Consider the following 25,470-nt stretch of genomic DNA (forward strand, 5'->3'; position numbering starts at 1 on the left):
CAAAGAAAGGGAATAAAGCGCATGAAATAATTATTTTTGTTAGGGTTAGGTCACGATCTTCGAAAAGTTGTAAACTGTCATTTCATCCGATTTTTTAACCACAGGTCTATATAAATATCGTTCCAAACTAAGTTTATTGGATTACTGAAATTATGGTATGACGTAATTTATTGTAATAAATAGAAAAGTTCGCTTGTTTTGTTACCTTTTCATGACTAAACGGCTGAATGCATCATGAAATCTGACATGAAGATGAGTTGTATATATAGAGTTATATAATAATAAAATAATCTTTATTTGTCTCAAATAAAATGGAATACAATTGCTTATGTAATAATAAAATTTAAAAGCAATGAACGAGACAAAACGGTCTAAAACTCAGAGGGGGTAGTGAGTCCATCCACTAAATATGTATAGTTTTATAGAAAAAAGCAGACGTCAAGGTAATAGTTAGTATGAAATCGACTCTACGGTTTCTCTGTTCCAGTCTGGCTACGTGCGGGCGATATCTATAGGTTATCAATATTATATTAAAACAATTATACATATTTAATACAGTGCTTAATATGAATTTTATAAGTATTTAATTATATTATAGGATTTAGTAGAGTTTATCATGATCTGATTATTTCTTCTGCCATTTGGTGTCGGCGTAATATGTTTTTCTCTTCTTTTTATCCCTGTTCGCAGTCATCTCATTGTACCTTTCTTGCTATATCATCTTTCACTCAATCCATCCATCTCTTTTTCGGTTTTCCTCTGCCCTTATAACCATCCACATTCATCCTTAATCCTTAACAATATTAGAAATGTGAAAGTAGAGATGTTTGTTACGCTTTCACGCAAAAAGAATATATTAGAATGAACATAGGGTATTTTTTATTGAATAAAACAAATATTTTTATTCAATGCGAGCGAAGCCGCAGGTAAAAGTTAGTATGTAATACTTTCTTTAATATGTTCTCTTCATTTCTACGCATTACATGCCCATAACAGATGATTACTTTTCGGAATCTCCGACACTGGCGCCACTTTCAGTGTCGGAACAATTTAGTAGAGTTATTCCATATTCAAGTGTTATATAGGTCGTCTACATGAAAATTTCATCCCCCATTTCACCCCTTTCCAGATTACTTTTTGACATAAAATATTTTTTTGCGGAACCACTCCGACCGACCCCCTTCCAATTCAAACGGGGATCGAAATTACGACGGCCTGAGCCGAGGTTCGAACCTAGCCCTAGACTACACCTAGATCCTATTGGTGCCCTCAGACTGGCGTCGTATCCGTCAGGCGGGAGTTTGCCTTCAGCCTTCTTTTGCGTTGGAGTGCTATCTGCACTCGCCCCCTTTTCGGTGAAGCTGTAAAGGCCAGCTGCAGCCAACAGCATTAGAGTAGTCCGAAAAAAAATCAGAAGCGACTTCATATATACTATTTATATTGTTCTTTATCTTTATTTTTATTGTTCTTTGTTTGTCTATGCGCAATAAAGAATTATTATTATTATACATATAAATAAAATTGGTGTGTCTGTTAATATTTAAATAACTGTTATTAATTACGTGCATATGGTATGTTATATACACCAGAATTACATTTTTTTAAATATTTGTCTGTCTGTCTGTCTGTTTGTTCCGCCTAATCTCTGAAATGGACTCTGAATCGACCGATTTTGACAGGTAGCTGATGTAATAAGGTAACTTATGCTACTTTTATTTTAGAAAAATAAAGTTAATTGCCACGCAGACTAAGACGCAAGTACAGCTCACTATATAAAGATGAATTTATCTGTAATTGTCGTTTGAGTATATGCTGTGACCACAGTGATGAGGCACCAAGATGCGCGAATGTTCTATTCGCGGATAAAAAAATGTAAAAAAAAATTATCAATGTACACGCGTCTCGTTTTAATCAGCGCTGGCGCCGATAAAAGTCACAGAGGGCAATAGATCTTATTAATATTATAAACGCGAAAGTTCGTGAGTATGGTTGGATGGATGTATATAAGCTACGTTTACATTCAACCGCTTCCCCTGCCACTCGCGCTGCCGGAAATATTGCCGGGCGACAACTGAGCGAGAGGGCTGAATGTAAAAACACGCTGCTACTCGCGCTGCCAGTCCTTTGACTCGCGCACGAAAATCCGACAATCCAGAGAGCGCCGGGCAGCGCGAGTGGCAGCGGCAATGGCATGAGAAGTGTTTCCACTCGTGTTTACACTCTCGCACTGCTCACTTCCGTACTCACTTCCCTGCCCACTCGGGCTGAGTGTAAATTGGGCATATGGATTGTTACTCGTTATGGATATCAGAATAAATTTATCAGGAATTTATCACGATAGTTTCCAGGGGAAACCGCGTGGAGGTCAACCTGACTAGCAAAGTATGGTACATTGCTAGCAAATGGGATTATTAGTCTACAATCCCCTTCTACTTATGTTATAATTTAAAAAGATATTATGTATCTCATTTAATAACTGTAGCCGTAGCTTATTTAATAAGGTGCTACTTATTTACTACTTTTATTTTAAAAAATAAAGTTAAATTCCACGCGGACAAAGTCGCGCGTGCAGCTAGTTATTACATAAATTTCATTTTTTCAGCCAAAATCGTATGAATTCGGGTATTCCGTGAAGGATGCTCATTCTGGTAATGATTACGACCGACGAGAGACCTCGGATGGTAACGTAGTACGTGGGGAGTACAGGGTACAACTTCCTGATGGACGCACACAGATAGGTACGTATATCTTCACGCCACTCCCAAAACAGGGTAGGCAGATATGACCAATTACGATAGGTACGTGAATATTTTCACACCAAGGCCATTGCAGATTAAAAAAAATCAAAGTAAAAATATCTGTAGTCATGTAGGTTTATTACAGACTGTTATGATATGTCAAATCTACCGTCAGTTCGGAATGCTTTTGAGATGAGAAGAACTGACAAGTCAACTTGTATTCTTTTCAAATAAATGTTGTACATGTTTACAATAATATACATTCATTTTTGAATTAATATTTGGGAGAATATTAATAGAATTAATAGAGTGACCACCAGCATATGCTACGAAAGTAAATAGTTTAATCAGTGTTCGTAACCCGAACAGACCAGTCCCACAAGCAGCACCCGTTCACGAGTATGACGAACTAAATGCCAAACTAAATTATATGAGCTACTACATTGTTCTTATCCATTTTGGGAGTATTGAAACTGTATTGTGATTTCAGTGACGTACCACGCCGACTGGAAGACTGGTTTCCACGCTGACGTCAGGTACGAGGGTGAGGCGAGATATCCTGAACCTACCCACAACGTTCAACAAGGTATAGTATAGTTTTGCTCAATACAAACATAGCCACAAATATAACCAGCCGTGGGCTCAGGGTGGGGCGCAGACTAAATAGAAATAGAAATAATCTTTATTCAAAAACTAATATAAACTTAATATAAGCACTTTTGAATAGTCAAGTTTTTTTATTCTACCGCTTATTCGGAATGCAGATTCATCACAAGAAGAATAAGCAAGAAACTTGTGTGCTGCTGTTTTAAATAAGTATTGATTTACATATATTTAATTAACAACAAGAATTAGGCATGCGACAATCAACATAGAAACCGCTACGCACTTAATCTCTGTTCAATCAGATAACATTGTCAGCGCTATGAATTTTAAGTTAGATATTTTCTACAAAAACATTATTATCATTTATAAATTCTTCAATTTTATAATAAGCTTTTTTACAACGAAAATATTTTACGACACTATTGAATTTTTTTTCTGGCAAATTGACTAAAATATTATGTAAGTAGCACAGATAATATAATAATTAAACAAACTTAGAATTAAAGTATTATATAAACTTACATTACAATTTTACAATTTCAGTAATAATTCATTAATATTATTTTTTCGCATTATATTACAAATTAACTGGCAAACTATGCCCGATACCTTACCTCGAGTATGAACTTTCTTACGTATATCACAGATAACATAATTTATATCTTATATATAAAATTCTCGTGTCACAGTTTTCGTTCCCATACTCCTCCGAAACGGCTTTACCGATTCTCATGAAATTTTGTGAGCGTATTGAGTAGGTCTGAGAATCGGCCAACATCTATTTTTCATCCCCCTAAATGTTAGGGGTAGTCCACCCCTAATTTTTTTTTTTTAAGCAAAATTTTTAATTTCAATTTTTTTATACAACATACAAAAATACATACAATCCAAAATTTTCACCCTTCTATCATCAACCCCTATTTTTTTATAGCGTTATTAATTTATATGGCAAAACAATGTTTGCCGAGTCTATAAATAAAATTGGAGTGTCTGTTTGTAATATTAAAATAACAATTTTTCCCTACTTGCATATGAATATAAATACGGTACATAAACCAAAATAACATTTTTTACAATTTTTGTCTGTCTATCGGTCTGCATGCTTTTTATGTATATTATGTACGTATTTGTATCAGTTATCACCCATAACACAAGCTCTGCTTAGCTTTTTTTATACTACGTAGGTAGCAAAGCATACGGCCCATCTCGGTAAATTCATCATGGTAAACAGTTACCGTAGCCTATGGACGCCTGATACACCAGGGGTATCACGTGCGCGTTACAGACTCTTAAGAAACCTTAATATACCCTTCTTGAAAAGCCATGTTCATTCCACAATCTAAGTGTACACGGAGGAAACTCCAGCTTGGGACTAGATGGCTCTGTGAGAGTAATCTTGAAGAAAAAAAATTACAGTAACTGTATTATTTAATTTAATTTATTTCAGGTTACAACTACAACGCTCCAAGTGATTTCAGCGGTTCCTTAACTGGCTTCCACAACGGGAACTCTGGGTATAGACCGTCGACAGCGTACGGACCACCAGGCTACCATTGATTCACCACCACGAAACAACCATAGACTAATTATGACCTAGTTTATTTGCGAGCAAAGAAATGTTGAATATATTGTCATCGAATGGCTTGGAAGTTTCAAACAGACTTGAACAAATGACGACAAATTTAGTATCAGAGACAGATTTTGGAACACAATATAGATTTTAAAAATAGAACACATATTTGTTCTATTTTTAAAATAAATTAGAATTTCAAAAATGTATCTGTGTTCAAATGAAAATGTATCTCTGATATTAGGGAAGTTTCAAACAGACATACAAATGACAACAAAATTAATATCAGAAACAGATTTTGGAACACAATAGAAATTTTAAAATTTGGACAGTTATTGTTCTATTTTTGAAATGTAATTTATGTTTGAAAATGTGCCTCTAATGTAAATTTTCTTTTAAATCCGTTATTACATAAATAAATTTAAGATTGTTCTATTTTTAAATGTTTAATAGCAAATTTGTGTCTAAATTTAAATTACAAATCAATTCCAAATTTGAATCCATTATGGAAACAAAGTATAAATATTAAAAGACTCATTCATTTATTAGAAAAATAATAGAACATATTATTATGTTATATTGTAAGTTGAGATAATTTGATTGATGTGAAGTAATGTATGATTCCCTTAAATTTCAAGCCAAATGTATGAACTGCGTGTACATTTCTAATTTAGGTAAATAAGAGTTTTTGTACTAGTATTACTTTTTATACGAGAAATAAACATTTAATACAAAAAAACCTTGCTTTATGAATTTCTAAATATTGAGAATAGAATGATATTTTTATTAATTAAGTTTTTTTCGGACTACTCTAATGCTGTTGGCCGCAGCTGGCCTTTACAGCTTCACCGGACGATAGGGGGCGAGTGCAGATGGCACTCCAAACCAAAGGAAGGACTTATGGAGCGGCTGAAGGACAACTCCTGCCTGACGGATACGACTTTAGTCTGAGGGCACCGCTAGGGTTTCGTACCTCGGTTCAGGCCGTCGTAACATCGGTCCCCGTTTGAATTGATCGGGGGATCGATCGGAGGGCATTTTATTAAGAGTTGGTACATGTCATCATCATTGCCTTGCCTTTATCCTATTATTTGGGGTCGGCGCAGTATGTCATTCTCAGGAGGATGACAAGATGCATATGAGGTCAGATCAGTTAGCTCATCGTGATAAAATGACTATGAATTTATTAGATGGTTTTCAGGAGGAACCGCGCGGAGGTCGACCTAACATGGTACATTGCTAGCAATAGGGATTACTAGTTCCCATTATCACAGATAATATAATATTACATACCATTACTAACAATCCCCATCCCCCTAAAGGAGATTGATAGTAATGTGGATTAATTGCTAGTAATGTACCAGGTCAGGTTTACACGCGGTTCCCATGGAAATCATCATGTTAAATTTCTGGTGAATTTAGCCACGTTGGGCTAACTGACCTGTCCGGGGGGAATGGGGTAAAATTGTTAGTAATGTGGACTTAATAACCTAACATTACTAGCAATGTACCACGTCAGGTGGTCCTCCTCGGGGTTTGCCCTTGAAACCATCGTGATAAATTCTTGGAGAATTTGTCACGATGAGCTAACTGACCTGACCTCATGTTCATCTTATCATCCTCCACCGGGGCACCAGCGTAAACCGTTAGCGCAGGCGGGTGCACCGTCCCATTAAATCCTTAAAAAAAAAACTGACCTAACCTCATACTCATCTTATCATCCTCCACTGGTGCCTCGCCAGCGTATACCTTTAGCGCAGACGAGTGCACCATTCTATTATCATCCCTTAACAAAATGGTATTTTTGCATGCATGCATCATTTTTCAATATCATGCATTTTTCAATAACAATAAGAGGTAATATTTCATTGGTTTCGCCAATAATAGACAAGAGATACTTTATTTATTATTTTTATTACTTTTTTTAATCACTTTAAGTAGTTTCATCAAAGCATCAAATGTGCTTTGACCGCTTCAATTTATTTATTTTTATTTATATAACTTCAATGCACAAAATACCAAGGTAAATATGGCGGACTTAACGCCTTACGGCATTTTCTACCAGTCAACCACAGGTTGTGCAGGGAAACTGTAGGCGGTGCAAATGTAATCAATATGAAAAATAATTAAATAATACCCGTGTCATAAATAATATATATTTACTAAACGTAAGTACATGTAAACATACATATAGTATATATAAAGCTATAGATAAATAGGTATAAAATACATACCTAAATATACCATATACATATCATATAACATACTTAATAGTCTGACAATGAAATAGCAACAGCAGATAGAAAATAACAAAAAAAAACAACAATCTGAACCTCCTAGATGAAATCTGATCCACGAAGCATCAAACGTCCTTTGCCCGTTTTAATCTTATACTCTTTGCCACCATTCAGATTCACCATTAGATGCCACCATTTCTATCGGCACTAGGCACCAGTCGTACAACTCTTGTACCTTCTGCGTATACAATATTATTATTCTTATCAAACGCCGCAGTTGCTATAAAATCTCTTCCTAAATCCACTAATAGTTCTATACTGGCAGTTTCTTTGTTAACCTTAAAAATACTTTCCCTATAACATACATGTACAACACCGTTCATGTCAATTGCTAGACTTTCTGGAGTGCAGTCAGGTATTCCCTCATATAAAGTTGCATTACATGTACCTTTCTTTTGACTATAGAGACCATTTTCATTAACGAAAAACATCACATCTTCATTATCTATAAGGAAATTCTCCACCTCCAAATCTTGCAATTCATCATATCTAGATGTTTCGCCGTCCGTGATTGTATGCAAAAACGCAATTTGTCAAGTTTTGTGAAATATAATAAATCTTTATAGTAAATGCTCAAAATATTACACCCTTTTGCACCTATGAGTTCAGTATTTTTTGTTATTGGATCATATTTGTAAATACCATCATCAGAACCTACATATACTTGTCCCGTTTTCTGATCTATTGCGTGAGCATACCCTTCTTTTATAACATCTGTGATAGTAAATTGTTTAGTATTAAGATCTATTTTAGCTGATTTATAGTTGCATTCATTTTCGTCATCAGAAAGGAAACTGAAGTATAACATATTGGTATTGCGGTCGACAGTTAACAAAGATGGACGAATAAGATCTGCTTTCAGTATCTCCTTCTCATACAGGACTCCATCGATGTAAATGCCTTCGGATGCTGTCGTCATATCACTAGTTTCTTGTGCCCCTTCAGTCGTTGCCTAGAAAAAGAAAGTTTTGTTCAGCAAAATTTTTGCAGGTCGACTTTTTTTTTAATTTATACCCATATTTCCACTTTATTTCTATGTGGATGTTGTTTCATTAATGTGACATAATAATAACACAGATAATTCACACAGCGCCATCTATTCCCAATCTAAGCAGAGCCTGTGTTACTCCATAGATATTCTTAAATTCATTTTTTATATAGAAACACCCATATCAATATAATCATACTCATGAATACCAATGTCTGTACCGCGCAGTACAGATGTTGGTCACAGGTTTCGAGCCCGCAACCATCGGAAGAAAGCCGGTGTGCTAAACCGCTAGACCATCAAGGACGTCCGATATCATTTCTCTGGTATAAACTTCGAGACTAATTTAGCATTATCTATAAAAGTTTCATTGTCTGGTACTTATTTAATTCGTAATATAAGATTTTATAGCGATAATATGTTATCCTTCAGTTCCTTTGATAGGTCAGTGTTTAAGTTCAAGAAGTATTTAATAGATGGCGCTAGTTAATGATTTAATGTGTAACATTAAATCTGATAGGAGGCAGTAAAGAGCAATAAACAGGTTTTGCCTTGGCTTCCTCCCTTTCTATTCCATGTCTTTTAGTGCTACAGCATAGTAAGCAGATTCTAAACAAATTTAGTGGGATTGGCCTGACTTTAACATTAAACTTTCCTGAAGCAATTGTGATTTTAATACATAAACTAATGCACAGATGGCGCTAATTTTTCATGAACACAAGAGAATATTATTAATACTCTTATATTTAATAATTTAATTGTGTTAAAGTCATCCTTTGATTTTCGGCTTCGTATTTTATGTGAAAAATTATATTAGGCTTAATTAACTGTGATTTTGCTAAAAATCGATTGCGTAAATTAGTTCGATTAGCACTTTACAGCTTTATTAAGAAGTCTCATAAATGTTTGGAAACTTTAATTCTGTGGTCAGCCCACAGACAAGATTTAATGTATGAATGATTTGAAACTTATTTGAGAAGCTATTATTCATAATGTGATATGATTCTAAGTGATATTAGAATAAGGAATAACGAAACAACATTACACTGTATAATTCACATGTTTGTAATTTATATTTACCGAATTGTTTAGATTACAATGTTTAAATAGTAAACATCACGACGCACTATTGTTTTCAAGTTACAAAGGCATTATAACACAAGATTACAAAACAAACAAATATATTTACCAATTTTTTTAAACAGTTAATTAAAGAAGTGTGGGTACAATAAATATGACTCATATTGGCACACAGACATATATATGATAACTTGAATGACCAAGACTGACGTACGATATTTTTCGTTATGGCAATAATTAATTTAGTAAAGGAATATAATCTAGAGTTTAGAATTCTTGAATTAATATTAGATACAACTCTTTTAATTGTAGTTTGTATTTATGACTGATTATTGTTACAGAAATATTAGTATTTTTGCCTGTATAGTATTATCGTAATTATCTCCAATGATAGTTAATAACAGATGGCGCCTCTGCACTATGATCCTATACTCTCATTATATGATCTATTTTTTGAAACCCTATTATTTACTCAGCTGCTGACTAAAAAGGAGTAATATTTAATAATATTATGGACTGAATATGTAAAAGAAGATACTTTTATTTTCATTTTATTTGTTTATTTACACACTCATTAATACAAAAACAGAAAATATAAATATCAAGTCGTAAAACTGCTAAGCAGTTTGTCTGCAAAAGCGCTTAACGCGGACTTATAATGTACATATAGACACATATCCACATACAAGTATATTTTTAGAAAAACCTTACTGTAAAACCAGACATTTTATGTCCTAATTTGATGATTTGTTCACAAAAAAGTTTAATAATTAATTTTGAATAATTTTTTCGTTACATTATCTAATAGTCTTATATTTTTTGGTAACATATTATAATATTTTGGAACTAAATATTTTCTAGTTCTTATTCCGGAATAATTACAGGTACAATATATTCATTATTTTGAACTTTACGTGTAATTTATGAATAACATTTTAAATATATTATTCTTAAAATGCTCCAATAATGTTAATAATTTATTTTTATCTTTTACATCTAATAGTTTACATATTCTGAATAGGTCCACGTACCTATTTTGATAACAGTTTTTTTAACAACTAGTAGCTTCATAAACCTTATTTGTATATTCATTGGATTAAGACATGTGTCAAAGGTTTGAACATCTGAACAGATTGGAACATGTTATACAAACTCTCTTTAAAATAAATGTTGTTCAACTTTATATTTTAAGGTTTTCTTTGAATACAAATTAAGATATAGCACCATATCAATACTAAACCTAGCGTATTCACCCTCACGAAATTATAGCCTGAGTTTTTTTTTTATTAATATGTTTTACGGCTGTAGATGCATGTCCTTTTTAGTCCAACTTAACAAATATACACCTACTGTTTTATTCTGATATTGTCGGATTGCTATGCCCTTATAGCTTTATGAAAATCCTAGTTTAAAGAAAAAGAGTAACAAACATCGAAGCATCCATATTCACACATTTTCGCTTTAATAATTTCAATAAAATTACAATAAATAGTTTTTGTAAACACATACATTTAGGAATTTCTATTTCTGTTTAACTCCTTTATAATAAAAGATAATAATCAAATAAATATAATTTTAATACATTCAAATATCACAAAAAGAAATCATCCTCAACACAATTCACAGGATTCTTAAGTTTGACTAACAAATCAAATACTACATAGATAGGATCTAGCATATTATTAAAAGTTAAAGCTTTAATCTCATGTAAATTTGACATTTTGTCTAGTGCATACTTGTATTTATTGTACACGAATATACCATCCAAGGACGCTGCAAACAATCTGTCCTCTAAATCATTGGACAACGCCGTTATCGACCGTGTTATAATCTCGAACGCGGAAGATCTTGTACCTAATTTTAGTTTGTACAATTTCTTTCCATTTGTAAACAGCATATTCCCATCATTATCGACAACAAACGTTTCTGCTACATAATCCCTCATATCATCAACCACTTTTACGCCATCACTGTCGAAACTATACATCCTATTTCTCATGTTTGTAAAGTATAAAACGTTTTTAAAAAACAAATGCTGTATAGGTTCGTATAGTGGAAATTTCTCAGGTATCCTCCTATCACCTATAGCGTACAGTCCATCTATACTGCCTATATAAATTCTATTCTTCTTATCATCTATAGAAATACTGGTTGCGTTTCTAATACCTTTATAATAACCGGATAATCTGTTATCTAAATTAATATAACCTACAGAACCATCGTAAGCTAAAACTCCTTGATTGAATAGGAAGTAGACGGTGTTATCTTTCCTACTATATACAAGTTGTCTAACTTTATTGAGACCGTCTTTCAGTATTTCTGGCTCGTAATATCTTTGGTCGAAGAGTACACCGTTGCATTTCTTAGCCGATGTCGAGATGATGCAGCCCAGCAGTAGAAGCAGTAACTTCATCTCCTGAAATGTTGAAATTTTCCTTAATGGTTTTGTTTCATAATTTCAATTTTAGTAATATTAGAAACGCGAAAGTGTGTAAGTATGGATGAATGGATGTTTGTTACTCATTCATGTTGATTATCGCATGCCTCTTACTTGTTATACTGTAATTATTTATATAAAAAAACATCTATTAAAAAGAGCAACACATAAGTTTCTTGCTCATTCTTCTTGTGATGAATCTGCATTCCGAATATGACCATTCAAAAGTGCTTGTAATGAGTTTAGTTGAATAAAGATTATTTCTATTTCTGTATTTCTATTCACGCAAAAGTCACTGAATATATTTAGATGAAACTTTACAGTAATATATATAATAATACTGCTTATACATAAGAATAACAAAAAGTGGAAGATATATATGGAATTGTACAAGAAACATTTTACAAATGTTTGATGTGTGATATGGAAGAGTGGAGGCTCTCAGGCATCTTTATGCTTCAACTACTGTAGAATGTAATAAAATAATTTTGAATATTTGAATTTGTGAATTTGAATTTTTGAATTTGAATTTGATATATATGGAATCAGTCTATACGAATATTTCACAATACTTCCCAGATTGGTTTCTTTCAATTTAATGTAATTAACACTTCATTATGTTTTTGGGTCAGCATCAAGACTATAAGACGGAATTAAATCATAACCGTCATCTATACCTCACTTAAACTCTACGCCGTGAGTTCAGGGTTCAAATCTGGTCGAAACCATAATAAACTTTGTGTGTTAATTTATGTTTCTGACTAACTTTCCAGTGAAAGAAACACCGTTAATATAATCAAAAATTATTACAAGAGACGTTGATAGGCTCAGTCCCGGATAAATTATTATATTCTAAATATATGTAATGTGGATACGTTTAGTGTTGCGTTCATCCTAAGGTCTTTGGACAATGCCTCTGACTACCCTATCCGTGTAAATAGTCGTGATGTATGTGTTTCTTTACATAATATAAAACATATTTCATTTCATGAAATATTGGCAGAACCAGCTTCCGATGCAGCCAAGTTATTGTTCTGGATGGTATCATATTAGATTAAGTTTTTTAGTTTATTTTTGTTATTTAGTATAGGTACGATGGGATTGTCATCGTCACATTATGTGTACAAAAATCCCAAAAAAAAAAAAAATAAAAGAAAAAAAAAAAATATAAAACAAAGTCGCCGCTGTCTGTTCGCTTATATCTTTTAAATTACACAACGGGTTATAATGCAATATATTTTCTACAATAGATAGAGTGATTCAAGAGGATAGTTTATATGTATAATACATGTGTACATATACATATGTACAATCGGCGCCGAAGTTTTCTATACTATAAAGTAAAAATCACTCCGGCGCCAAGACATTTAAAAATTTGTAATGAGAGATGCATTATGCACGAAGCCGGGATGGGTCGCTAGTGTTTAATAAGTAGTGTAGGTATATGTTGTGATAATGAGCAACAAACAAGTTATTATATCGAAATACACGGCGAACCGTATGCTTGTAATGTAGTTAGGCTGTTAATAAAAATACGTGTTTGTTGTTTAATATCTAGCAAAAAATCATCTGACTAAGAGAAAATAAGTTAAGTTTGTATCAATGTAGATATATATATAAACTAGCTGTTCCCACGACTTCGTCTGCGTGGAATTCAACTGTATATTTCTAAAAAGTATCCTATGTTACTCCTTATTACATCAGCTACCTGCCAATAAAAGTCCCGTTAAAGTCGATCCAGCGGTTTCAGAGATTAGCCGGAACAAATAGACAGACAGACAAAATATTTTGTTTTGGTGTTACCATACTTATAATCATATGCATGTAGTAAAAACGGTTATTTCAATATTACAAACAAACACCCAATTTTATTTATATGTATAGATTGTATACTACATAGTTTTTTTTTTATGTGGATGATAATGGAATAGTGCACCCGCCTGCGCTAACGGTTTACGCTGGCGGGGCACCAGTGGAGGATGATAAGATGATCATGAGGTCAGGTCAGTTGGCCCATCGTGACAAATTCGCCAAGAATTTATCACGATGGTTTCCAGGGGGAACCGCGTGGAGGTCAACCTGACATGGTACATTGCTAGTAATGGGGTCATGAGTCCCCATTACTAATAATCCCCTTCCCCCCGTTTCTACATAGTTGACCCCACAAATGTTGTTTTGCCATATATTTTAAAATCGCTTATAAAAATAGTGGTTAAGGTAGAGGGGTAAAAATTTAGGGTCAGATTGATTTTTAAAAAATATTAGATAAGTAAATAAAATATTGGATATGAAAATATATGTTGGTCGATTCCCAAACCTAGCCGAAATGCACAAAAAATGTCATAAACATCGATAAAGCTGCTTAGAAGGAGTTATTTATTTACATATACAGTATACTTGGTTTTGTCTGCATGTTTCATTAAAACAAAACAATGCCTGTCTCAATAAAACAATATTTGTGTGAAATTGTGTAAGTCATATTTTTAAAACCAGTACGGGTTGTTACATATATAAACAAGCGACCCCTCCATTACAAATAATTGAATTTCTTGTTGGCTTGTTGTGCTTATTACATCCAGCATTACAAATCATTGAAGTTCTCGACTTGTTCTATGTTATAACAAGCATGTGTTATACATATAAACCTTTTGAATCACTCTATCTATTGCTGAAAACTGCATAAAAATCCGTTGCAAAATTTAAAAGATATAAGCGAACAGACTAACCTAACAGGTTAGGTTTAATTCTTTATAAAAAGGCGGTGCAAACTTTATGTGTTAATTACTCTGTGCCTTTACCTGCAACTTAATCAATTATTTTTTAAATGCAATTAAAAAGCAAAATATTGTTTTAAACTTACCGTAATAAAAAAGCTGTAGGCACAGGAATAAAAATATACAGTCACATAATATCACAGATTGTTAAACAAAACATTGAATTGTATTTTTCGAAGGTAAATTGTACACTGCTCGTCGGAGCGTCGGTCCGGTTCACTGGCTCACATGTGAATTGTGAATGTCGATGATGATGTAATAAGCTACCTGCTTAATATACCTACCGGGCGTGACTTGAGAATTGATTATATAATGAGTTTAATATGTTTATGTACATTAAGCTATGAGCAAGTATTCACTATTTTTTTGATAGGGCCATTTCTCTTTATAGACTTTTGTTAATGGTTGATAATAAAATGGCGCATATGCCTGCGTTAACTGTATACCTACGTTGGACATTAGTGGGGGATGTTAGGATTAAGTTAATTGTTAATTGGTAAATTCCCTGTGATTTCGCGCCAAGATGGGATGTTTGGCGCGAAATCATAGGGAATTAACCTCGACGCACGATGGTTTAGAAAGCACTAGGTTCCATTTCTGAAACAATCCCGTTTATCGACAGACTTGGCCTGTCCTGGCTTTGCTTAGTTGTTCAATATTGGAACTGTGTTAAATTTACATCTGGCCTTTATTAATAGAAGACATAAGTTCAATTTTATTTTTGTTTCATTTTTTTTTCTTTTGCTTATTTGGCTATATGCTTCTTTGGCTTATTTATATTTATATTTAGAAACAGTGTATTCGGTGCCTTCTATTGTTTGTAAATTTTCCTGTTGATATGTTGTAAGCCTTTTACTTTTAACCAATTATATATATATTTTACTTTTGTATTTCAATATATTTATCAAAAGTGTATTAAACCTCTACACTGATACCTTTGTGAGTTTTGTACACAGGGTTAGTGTTATACCAAGCCGAAAGTCAGACAGAATACTAATGGTCAAATGATACCGATATAAGTTACGAAAGAAATGTGAAAATAAGTGTTGAACTTTTCGTATTGAATTGATGAAGCACACCCACTTGTATGAAGGTTTTACAAAATTACATTCCAATGACTTTCTCTCCGCATATCAATTACATTATGTGATGCTATGCTATCTTTCTAATATTATAAAGACGAATGTTTGTTAGTATGGATGGATGTTTGTTACTCTTTCACGCAAAAACTACTGAAGGGATTTTGATGAAACTTAACAGTAATATAGCTTATATATCAGAATAACATATAGGCTATAATTTAAAAAAGATATTATGTAAATTGGGCAAAATATAACGATAAATGTTAAGTATGCGTGATGCAGGCGAAGTTGCATGGGTCAGCTAGTATAATGTAAGTTCACCTACAACGTTTCAATGAAACATGACGTATTTACCCATTGTTAAAGCGAGTGAATTGGGCAGGAAATGAAAGAGACTCTGCCATTGTAAATTGCGAACAGCGATCGCGGTTTATGATTAAATTTGTTTAAACAATACTAGAGGATTACTAGCTGATCCCGCAAACGTTGTTTTGACATATCAATTAAAATCGCTATTAAAAATAGGGGTTTGGTGATAAAGATGTAAAAATTTACGGTTGTATATATTTTTTATTACCACATTATAAAAAAAATTACCAAAAATAAAATATTACAGGTGGACAACTATTATCACTTAGGGGTAGAAAACATAGATAGTAGCCTCTTCTCAGACCTACTGAATATGCATGTAAAATTTCATAAAAATGGGTCAAGGCGTTTTGGAGGAGTATGGAAACTAACATTGTGACACAAAAATTTTATATATAAGACTAGTTCACCCACGTAAAATTTATAGCCTATATATTATTCTGATGCATAAGCTATATTACTGTAAAGTTTCATAAATATTAGTTCAGTAGTTTTTGCGTGAAAGAGGAACAAACATCAATCCAGCCTCACTACTACTACAATACTCACAATCATTAGCGTTTATAATATTAGTAAACTTACTAGAGATACACTGCAACATTCCCAAATGCGAGGAAGTTACCGTTTTTTATTTTAGCTACTATTTTCCTCTGTTTTTTTTTATTGACCAACGTTTATTTTTAGTTTTTTTGGGATTGGCAACACTTTCAGTCAGTCAGACATCAGTGAACTCTACTTCAGTTCAGTCAGTCAGGAATGTGATAAGTATAAATAATTTCTAATTTTTCGTTTATTTTGTCAATGCTTGATAAACAGTTTAATCGCATATAGACAAATCATCCGCCGCTTACGTTTGTTTTATTCCATATATACATTTGGCGGTAAGAACAAATTTATTTGTATTATTTTCTAGAAATTATAATAATTATTGAAAGTATATTATTTACCTTGACTAACAGGAAAGTAAAAAAATATGTTTATTATTAATTTCTTGTTTCCTTGTTATATTAATATTACAATTTTTTCATTAAAGTACGTAACATATTTGTCATTACTAATTTATATGCGAAAGTGTCGGTATGTTTATTTATTTTTTATCATTTCACAACTAAACGAAATCGCTTTTTACAATATACAAATAATTAAAATTATCCAGCGAATAATTCCTATCTTTTTACATTTATTGAATTTAATTATTTAGAATAATGTAATTTTTTATGGATGGTAATGGAATGGTGCACCCGCTAAGGTTTACACTGGGGCACCAGTAGGTTGATCAGATGAATACGAGGTCAGGTCTGTTCACTCACCCTGGAAAATAAATCGGGAATATATCACTATGACTTCCAGTGATAAGAGTGTGTGGTCAACCTAACCTGATACATATAATATTGAGGGTTCAACATTGGATTATTCCGGAATGGCAATTCATAAGGAGTACCATAAATTACTGTCAGAAACACACTTACTGTCAGAAGGCCCTTCACTTGCAATTTTATCTACATAAACAGATCTTCTGTATCTCAATTATTAATACTTCATTCATGTACATATTATGTTATTCTTCGTTTTAAATATTTATTTTTAACAATAGAAAGTAAGGGGACAACCAAATAAAATATATGGATTGTGTGAAAGATGTTAGGTGTAAAATGAGAGTATACTCTGATATGATGGCCAATAGAGATTAGTGGTAAAGGATGACATACTTAGCCAACCCAATAATGGGATAAAGGCAATTCATGTTGATGATGTATTTATTTATATCAATTTTATATCAATTAACCAAATAATAATATTTTGTTTCTTACAAAATATTATTATTTGGTTATTATTTCCCCTATATCCCTACCATATCCACCTATAAAAAACTATGAGCTTTAGACTTGAGAGGTGGTGAGCACAGGAGTAATAATAAGTAATATAAATAATATTTTAGATTTATATCACAATATATATAAAAGGGCAAAATTTTTTTAGGCAAAATTATCAACAAATAGTAATAATAATGGTAGACAGTCTTATTTAGTTTTGTGTGTCGCTTAACTTATATGAACATATATGAATTTTCATATTATGGTATTTAATTGTAGCTTTATATTTTATTATCCAAAGTTTAGAATGCAAAAAATTATAAGGAGCATAATGTTACTTACATTATGCTCCTTATAATTTTTGTAATTGAAGACCTTTGGTTTGTCTCCCTGAGCAGTCAAAACACTGAGTTACTGCCTTTTTGCATCACTTTGGTAGACATATAAACAAATTGGAGGGAAGCTAGGTTATAAATGGAAGCTTTACATATTTGTATTTGATTTTTTTATATTTATAATTTGCTCTTTTAAAGAATACCATGTAAAATGTTTATATGTATCTGTCCATATAAGCAAAGTCAATTTTATGTATTTATTTATAATACTGTTATTGCACCGATATTGAAAGTAGATACATTGAGAAATAAAATAAAAAAAGAAGCAAGTGCAGAAACTGTCCTCAACACAATCTCTTCCAGACAACCATAGAGAAAGAGAGTATTGCTAAAAATAAAGTAGGCGACAAATGACTGAAAAAAAGTTAAAAAAAAGTATTAATCCTCCAGACAACCATAGAGAAAGAGAGTATTGCTAAGAATAAAGTAGGCGGCACATGACTGAAAAAAAGTTTAAAAAAAGCATTAAACAATATATGCTTTTAAAAATCAAAATTTAGCATAAGGTACAATCTATCTATGTAACTACTTCGTTATTTTCGTCAAAGATTATAGAGTGTAAAATAGCATTCCACTTTGTATCTAAGTTTTCCTCTTCACACCACATAATAAGCATAACAGTATTATGCATGAGTTACTTCAGTTATATACATATGCTACATAAACAATAGAATTCTGAATTTGTTACTGCTGAGCGTTGTGCTTAATAGTTCGCGATTCAGAACGGTCAAGTTAGTTCGTAGCTCTTATGTCTATTAGTTCGTTTGCAACCGACCAGTCGGGAAAGATTGGCCGACTTGTAAGGCCTGAGTTCTTGAGGCTGCGAATAAAAATGTAATGTCATTATTTAGGCAACAAATGTATAGTCATATTTTTTAGCTCGCAAATAGTCTTGTTTTAATAATGTTCACGTTGTTTTAAGCCATGATTCAACATTAAAGAAAATATGAGCTGAGTTTCTTGTCAGTTCTTCTCACCTCGAAATCATTCCGAACTGACGGTAGATTTGACATATCATAAGAGTCTGTAATAGACCTACACGAATAAAGATATTTTGAATTTGAATTTGATGACATAGGCCTTACAAGTCTGAGTCTTGGCCGACCTGTAAATATGTGTACTTAAATTGTTTAGGCTGTGAATAAAAATATGGTCTTATTATTTAGGCAACAAATGTGTAGTCATGTTTTTAGCTCGCAAATAGCCTTGTTTTAATAATATTCTTGGTTTTTCAAGCGATTATAAAAAAGGGATTTTCGATACGACTCGGTATTTTTAAATTTATCGTAACTATTTTAGATTTTTTTATTTATTTATTGCAGTATGATAAGATATATTTTTAAGCACATGCATACAGAGTGTGGTTAAGTTTTTTCAATTGTTTGTGACGCCCTGAAAGGGCATGGCAATATGACACAACATACCTATATTATATATATATATATATATATATATATATTCATATACAACAGGACCTCATAATATTATAATTCAAATGTCAAAAATGTCTCCTATACACTATATAATAAATGTAAAGTACATAATCTTAAAAAGATTTTAACCTATTTTAACAATTCTGCTTGTGTTTGCAAGTTAGTACTTCTCATCTGGGTTCATATACATTTGATCAAGATCTGGGAATATTTTTGAGTATTTGTGTTGTAGAAATATGTAGTAGAACTATTTATGACTGGGAAAATGTATTTAATGGTAAGATGGTAGACAGTGAAAGGACATAATACATATTTTTTTTTTAGTTTTGATTAAAGAATAGAAGAAAACTTTAAATATATTAATATCAAAATAGTTTCTCAACAATTTGATATCCATAATCCATAATCCATAATGGGATTGAAGTATTTTTTCGTAACGTCAATGTTGTATTATTTTTTGGTACGCTTATATTTTTTCACGAAATGAACTAAACTCAAAGATTCTGCGCACTAGTTCACGTAGTTCGACTCACTTCCGAACTATTCAGTTAGTTAACTACACAGGACTAGTGCTTATTATTCAAGGCAATATGTTTTTGTACTAAAGTTTCTTCAACCGGTTTCAAATAGGAGCAGTCTCAATTTGCAATTTTTTTATCTAAATAATGGATTATTTTCTCTGATACTATGATATTTTATTTTAACTGTTATTCAGTCCCGCACTTGTGTTGTAAAGTACAGTAGTACTTATTGAACATCAAGTTTTTGTATAAATATTTTTGCCGTCCAGTTCAGTATGGAGATTCAATTGAGGAAAACTGGCAAGAAACTCAATGGATTTTTATATTTTTTTAAAAGCCAGTTTATTTACATTGTACATTTATATAGGTGTCTAATATTGAATGTCAATGTCAAAATCAGTCCAGCCAATTCAGAGATTATCCGGAACAAACAAACAGACAAAATTTAAAAAAATGTTATTTTGGCGTATTGTACCGTATTTATATTCATATGCATGTAGTAAAAAACGGTTATTTCAATATTACAAACAGACACTCCAATTTTATTTATATGTATAGATTACATGCAATATTTATTCGTTTCAGTTTCCGGATGGGGGCAAGAAGTAAGCGATGGTACAGGTCGCGAAGAAATCAGGTCTTCATCATCATTTGTATAGTGGGGCTGATTGTGTACGTTAGCTTGCACAATGACCTTCAAGGGAAGCCGATCTTGACATCACCAGAAGGTATCACCCAGACCGCAATGGTTTTGCTACTTTATTTTAAATTGATTTGTTTTATTTGATTTGATTTGTATTGATTAGATTTGATTTGATTTAATATAATTTAATTTAAATAAAAATGAAAAATATTGTTCATGATAACGGTTTTTCATAAAAATAAGAACATAAGACACGTGATACTCAATAGCGTCATTATTAGAACGATGTACAGTAAAATTATAATAATTAATTAATATTCAAAATAAATATTCATTTATACCGTACATGTCTTCATATGCATTTAGTGAATAGCTGTTAATTTGAAATTACAAAAAGACATTCGTCCCATCGAATTCAAACGGGGATCGAAATTCGGCCCGAGCCGAGGTTAAAACCCCTAGCGGAGCCCTCAGACTGGCGTCGTATCCGTCAGGCGGGAGTTGGCCTTCAGCCGCTTCATAACTCCTTCCTTTGGTTTGGAGTGCCATCTGCACTCGCCCCCTATCGTCCGGTGAAGCTGTAAAGGCCAGCTGCGGCCAACAGCATTAGAGTAGTCCGAAAGAAATCTATTTTATTTATTCGTATTAGGGTGTTAGTCTAATTTGACCCATGAGCTTATCATGCACTTGATGAGAGTGGATATATTCAATTTATAAAAAAAACATTGATAATGCATACATCTCTATTTTTTATTCTATATTGGTACCTACTGCTCAGCTTATCATTTGCCAGATGGCCCTATGAATACCATGCCCATAAGGCGTAGTTCACACAAGCGAAGTAATGTTTGAACATCCCAAAAACAGTTTTATGAATATTTCCTAGCCCTTATAAACGAATATTACTTTAACGATTTTTTTTTAAATACTGAAATGACTAATATCGAAATTTTTTATTTAAATTTTAAAATTATTTCGTTTAAAACATGTTTTTAGAAATTATATCTTTAAAAAGCAGAACAATAAATTAAAAATAAAATCAGCGAAAGATATTTTTTAAATATATATACAATATATATATATATATTTTTTATTAAAAGCCGATTTTCTCATTGACATTGTTTATCATGTGCATGATTCTGTTGTTGTTTTGATAAATAAATAGATGTTGTTTGTTTTTGTTGTTGAATAGAAAAAAAAATGGAATTCGAATTATTTATAAGAATATTGCAGGCATGTTAAAAATGATTTTTATTTTTTTAATTAAAATTTTGGAGACAAAGAACAAGATGCAAAGGGACGTTCAAATATACTGTATGTAAATCGTATATTATAATATAATATAACAAATAAATAAAATTAATACCCTAGTGTTTGGAATATGTATAACAAGTATTTAATTAAGGAAACAAACAAACCGACAAATTCGAATTCCAGTTTTTTGTACATCATCTATCTACTCTTTACATTAAATTAAGAAGTAGAAATAGTTTTTATTCAAATAAACATATTATAAGCACTTTTGTGTAGTCATATACTTTTTTTTTGAGAATTACCGCTTTTTATGCTTTTTATTGGTGGTGGGCACCAACATTACTAATTGAACAGTTTTCCTTTAATATAAACTAAAATAACGTAGTTATTCGAAACATAGTTTTTTTAATAGATAAATGAACTAATTGTGAATTGTTTTACAATAATTGTACTACTATAATAGTTCTAAATAAAGGTTAGATATTTAGAATATATAATAAACTAGCTGTCCATCCCGACTACGCATGGGTGTATATGTTATATAAACCTATCTCCGTAAGCACTCTATCTATTGCTAAAAACTGCATTAAAATCCGTTGCGTCGTTGAAAAGATCTAAGTGAACAAATAGCGGAAGCGACTTCATTTTATATTAAGTAAAGATATTTATTTTACTGAAAAAAATGCGCTTATAATAAAATATTGCCCGAAAAAAAAAGAAGAAAAACATAAGAGAAATAACATTTATTATTTAATAATTTTAACATTGAAAAAATGTTTTTTCTCTAACGTTTTCCTTTTTCCTTTGTTTTTCAGTAACATTTATGTTTTATTCATTTTAACCAATAATCAATGTTTTTTCTCTAAACTTTATTGGTTATAGTCTAATCATATATTTTCTAAATTAAATAACTTATTCGATTAACGCAAGCTATTTTTACACTGTTTTTTTTTTGCATTGTATTGTTTTAACTCTGTCCAGCAAAGCAAAGCTTGGGAATGTTAGTCTTCGTAGAATTGTTGGACAACACATCTCTAATATTTTAGAACCGACCAAACTGAACAGGTAATGGATTCATATTCTGGTATTGAAGGGTGTCCTGAGTAACAATGATTAAAATAAATAAAAAAATATAGCTTCAAAGGTGGCTTATGAAAGGAATTTTATAAGGGCTGATTTGTCAATTATCAAATAAAAAATCAAATTAAAATATCTTTATTCATGTAAGTCTATTACAGACGTTTGATATGTTAAATCTACCGTCAGTTCAAAGTGCTATCGAGGTGAGAAGAACTGACAAGAAACTCAGCTTTTACTCTTGCTTGTTTACAATCATTATTATAAAACTAGCTGAATTGTCTATCTCTGTCTGGAATTTGATTTTTTTTTATGAAAATAATTAAAATTTCTTAAATAAAATTAGTTTGACTTACATCTTATATCATTAACTATCTGCGAGTGAAAGTCCCATCAAAATTGGTTTCAGAGATTAACAAGAACAAACAGTCATACATTTTTCGATGTAGGTAAGTACTGTATATACTTTCATATGCATTTAGTGAAAAGCTGTTAATTTAAAATTACCAACAAACACTTCTTATTATTTTTTAAGATTATTATAGATTGGTTTTTTATAATTCAGGACACCCCAGGAATGAGTGGATTGCAAATGCATAATTGTAAATATACAGCTTAAATTACTTGTATATCGGATTTTACCGGACTTTTTACGGTGAATTTGTCATGATGGGTTAACTGACGTGACTTCATCTTCATGGTGGTGGCAAAATCCACCAATCAAATATTTTTTTAAATTGACTGTGGTATCTTGGGGTCCTAATATTTAATTTTTTTTATTTATCACCATCATGTATTTAAAAAAATAGCATTAACATGATTGGTATCGTCGATATCACATGATAACGTGATGTCCATAATGCTGTTTATCTTCACTGTTACCACTTACCATCAGATAGGCCGTAAGCTTATTTGGCATTAAAATTACATTAGAAAAAACTTTTTTACTGTAATTGGAATTAAACTTTTAAAACTCTTTCCATCAATCTACTTATGTGTTGCCACCTTGCTGTATGTAATTGCCAGTATTAACACAATTTTTTCCATAAAACTATATATATCATTAAAACTAATGCACAATTACACAAATATAAATGCGTATGGCGGACCCTTGAAGCATTTTCTCCTAGTCAACCAGCACTTAAAAAAATATATGTATATTACTTAAAATAACTATGTAAAAAAAACTATGATTCAGATTTAGTTCATAATCATATACATATAATACATCATTATCTGCTTCTTCCTTATCACATTTATTTGCGGTTGTCGTAATATGTTTTTCTCTTCCATTCATCTCTGTTCGCAACCATTTCATTTTTTACTCCCTTTCTTACCATATTTTTCACACAGTCCATCCATCTCTTTTTCGATCTTCCTCTCTCCACTCTTATAACCATCCACATTCATATGTCATACCCTCTTTAAAATAATTATATATAATACATAATATTAAATAAATATTTACACATATACACATACGCATATATATGTAACAGTAGCATGGTATGTACCCTGTATGTTTTGCTTAGTTAAAATAGTTTGCAATATTTTGCATGCATTCTAATAGTAGTGTTCTTTGTAATTGAGATTTAATGAGATTGTTCTTTATTTTGCTTTTCAGAGAGTCCATTATTCAGTAAGTAGTTTTGTTATTGCTTATTTAGTATAGATTAGTATTAAGGTGTACATTTTTTTAATGAATGATATGATAATGGTGTGGTGCACTCGCCTGCGATAACGGTTTACGCTGGCGGGGCACCAGTAGAGGATGACAACATGAGCATGATGGGGGTAAAGATGGTAGGGAAAAAATTAAAACGATAATGTAAAAATTTAAAGTTCATAAGCGGCTAAAATGTCCTACATGAATAAATGATTTTTGAATTTTGGGGTCATCTCAGCCCATTGTGGTACATTCACAGTGAATTTATCACGGTGGTTTCCAGGGAACCACGTGGAGGTCAACCTGACCTTGTACCTTACATTGCTAGCAATGGTTATTAGTCTACATTACTAACAATCCTCTTCTCCCCAATCAGGGGAGGATCCATCTAAGGGCTCTGTGGGCTGCAGCCCAAGCCCCGAGGATACAAAGGGCCCCCAGTCCCCACTGAAACGATATTTAGAATATAAAAAAATATCTAGAATGTTAAAAAACCTATGATAAGATTGGCAACCCTGAGATCAATCAACACATGTTCACATACATTCCCTGAACAATGTTCCACGCTGAGCTTCGACCCTTTTGTATTGCTACAGATCACACATAATAACACAATTTTATAAATCTTATGTTGTATTATGTATTTTATATTCTTATGAACATGTTGTGTGTGATTAGTAACAAACAAATAAACGATCTATCTATCTATCTATCTATCTACGTGCA

The 25,470-nt window shown here is 32.0% G+C and overlaps 2 protein-coding genes and 1 pseudogene across 2 annotated transcripts in view; 1 reads left to right on the forward strand and 2 right to left on the reverse strand.

Moving 5' to 3' along the window:
* Positions 1-5,129, forward strand: part of LOC131855482 (pro-resilin-like) — a 35,598-nt gene extending 30,469 nt beyond the window's left edge. The window contains exons 5-7 of the mRNA XM_059206759.1: positions 2,603-2,738; positions 3,229-3,324; positions 4,792-5,129. Of these exons, the coding sequence (XP_059062742.1) occupies positions 2,603-2,738; positions 3,229-3,324; positions 4,792-4,901 (342 nt within the window). The 3' untranslated portion in view covers positions 4,902-5,129. The remainder of the gene's footprint in view (positions 1-2,602; positions 2,739-3,228; positions 3,325-4,791) is intronic.
* Positions 5,130-7,323: 2,194 nt separating this feature from the next.
* Positions 7,324-8,130, reverse strand: LOC131855486 (ommochrome-binding protein-like; annotated as a pseudogene).
* A 2,740-nt stretch (positions 8,131-10,870) lies between these two features.
* Positions 10,871-14,706, reverse strand: LOC131855485 (ommochrome-binding protein-like). The gene is made up of 2 exons (XM_059206764.1): positions 14,577-14,706; positions 10,871-11,695 (listed from the first exon to the last, which is right to left on the reverse strand). Exon 2 carries the CDS (start codon positions 11,690-11,692, stop codon positions 10,871-10,873), a length of 822 nt encoding a protein of 273 aa, XP_059062747.1. The 5' UTR covers positions 11,693-11,695; positions 14,577-14,706.
* Positions 14,707-25,470: the final 10,764 nt, after the last annotated feature.

Source organism: Achroia grisella, unplaced genomic scaffold (genome assembly GCF_030625045.1).
Source record: "Achroia grisella isolate CSIRO2021 unplaced genomic scaffold, CSIRO_AGI_Agris_v1 utg1433, whole genome shotgun sequence".
Taxonomy (NCBI): domain Eukaryota; kingdom Metazoa; phylum Arthropoda; class Insecta; order Lepidoptera; family Pyralidae; genus Achroia; species Achroia grisella.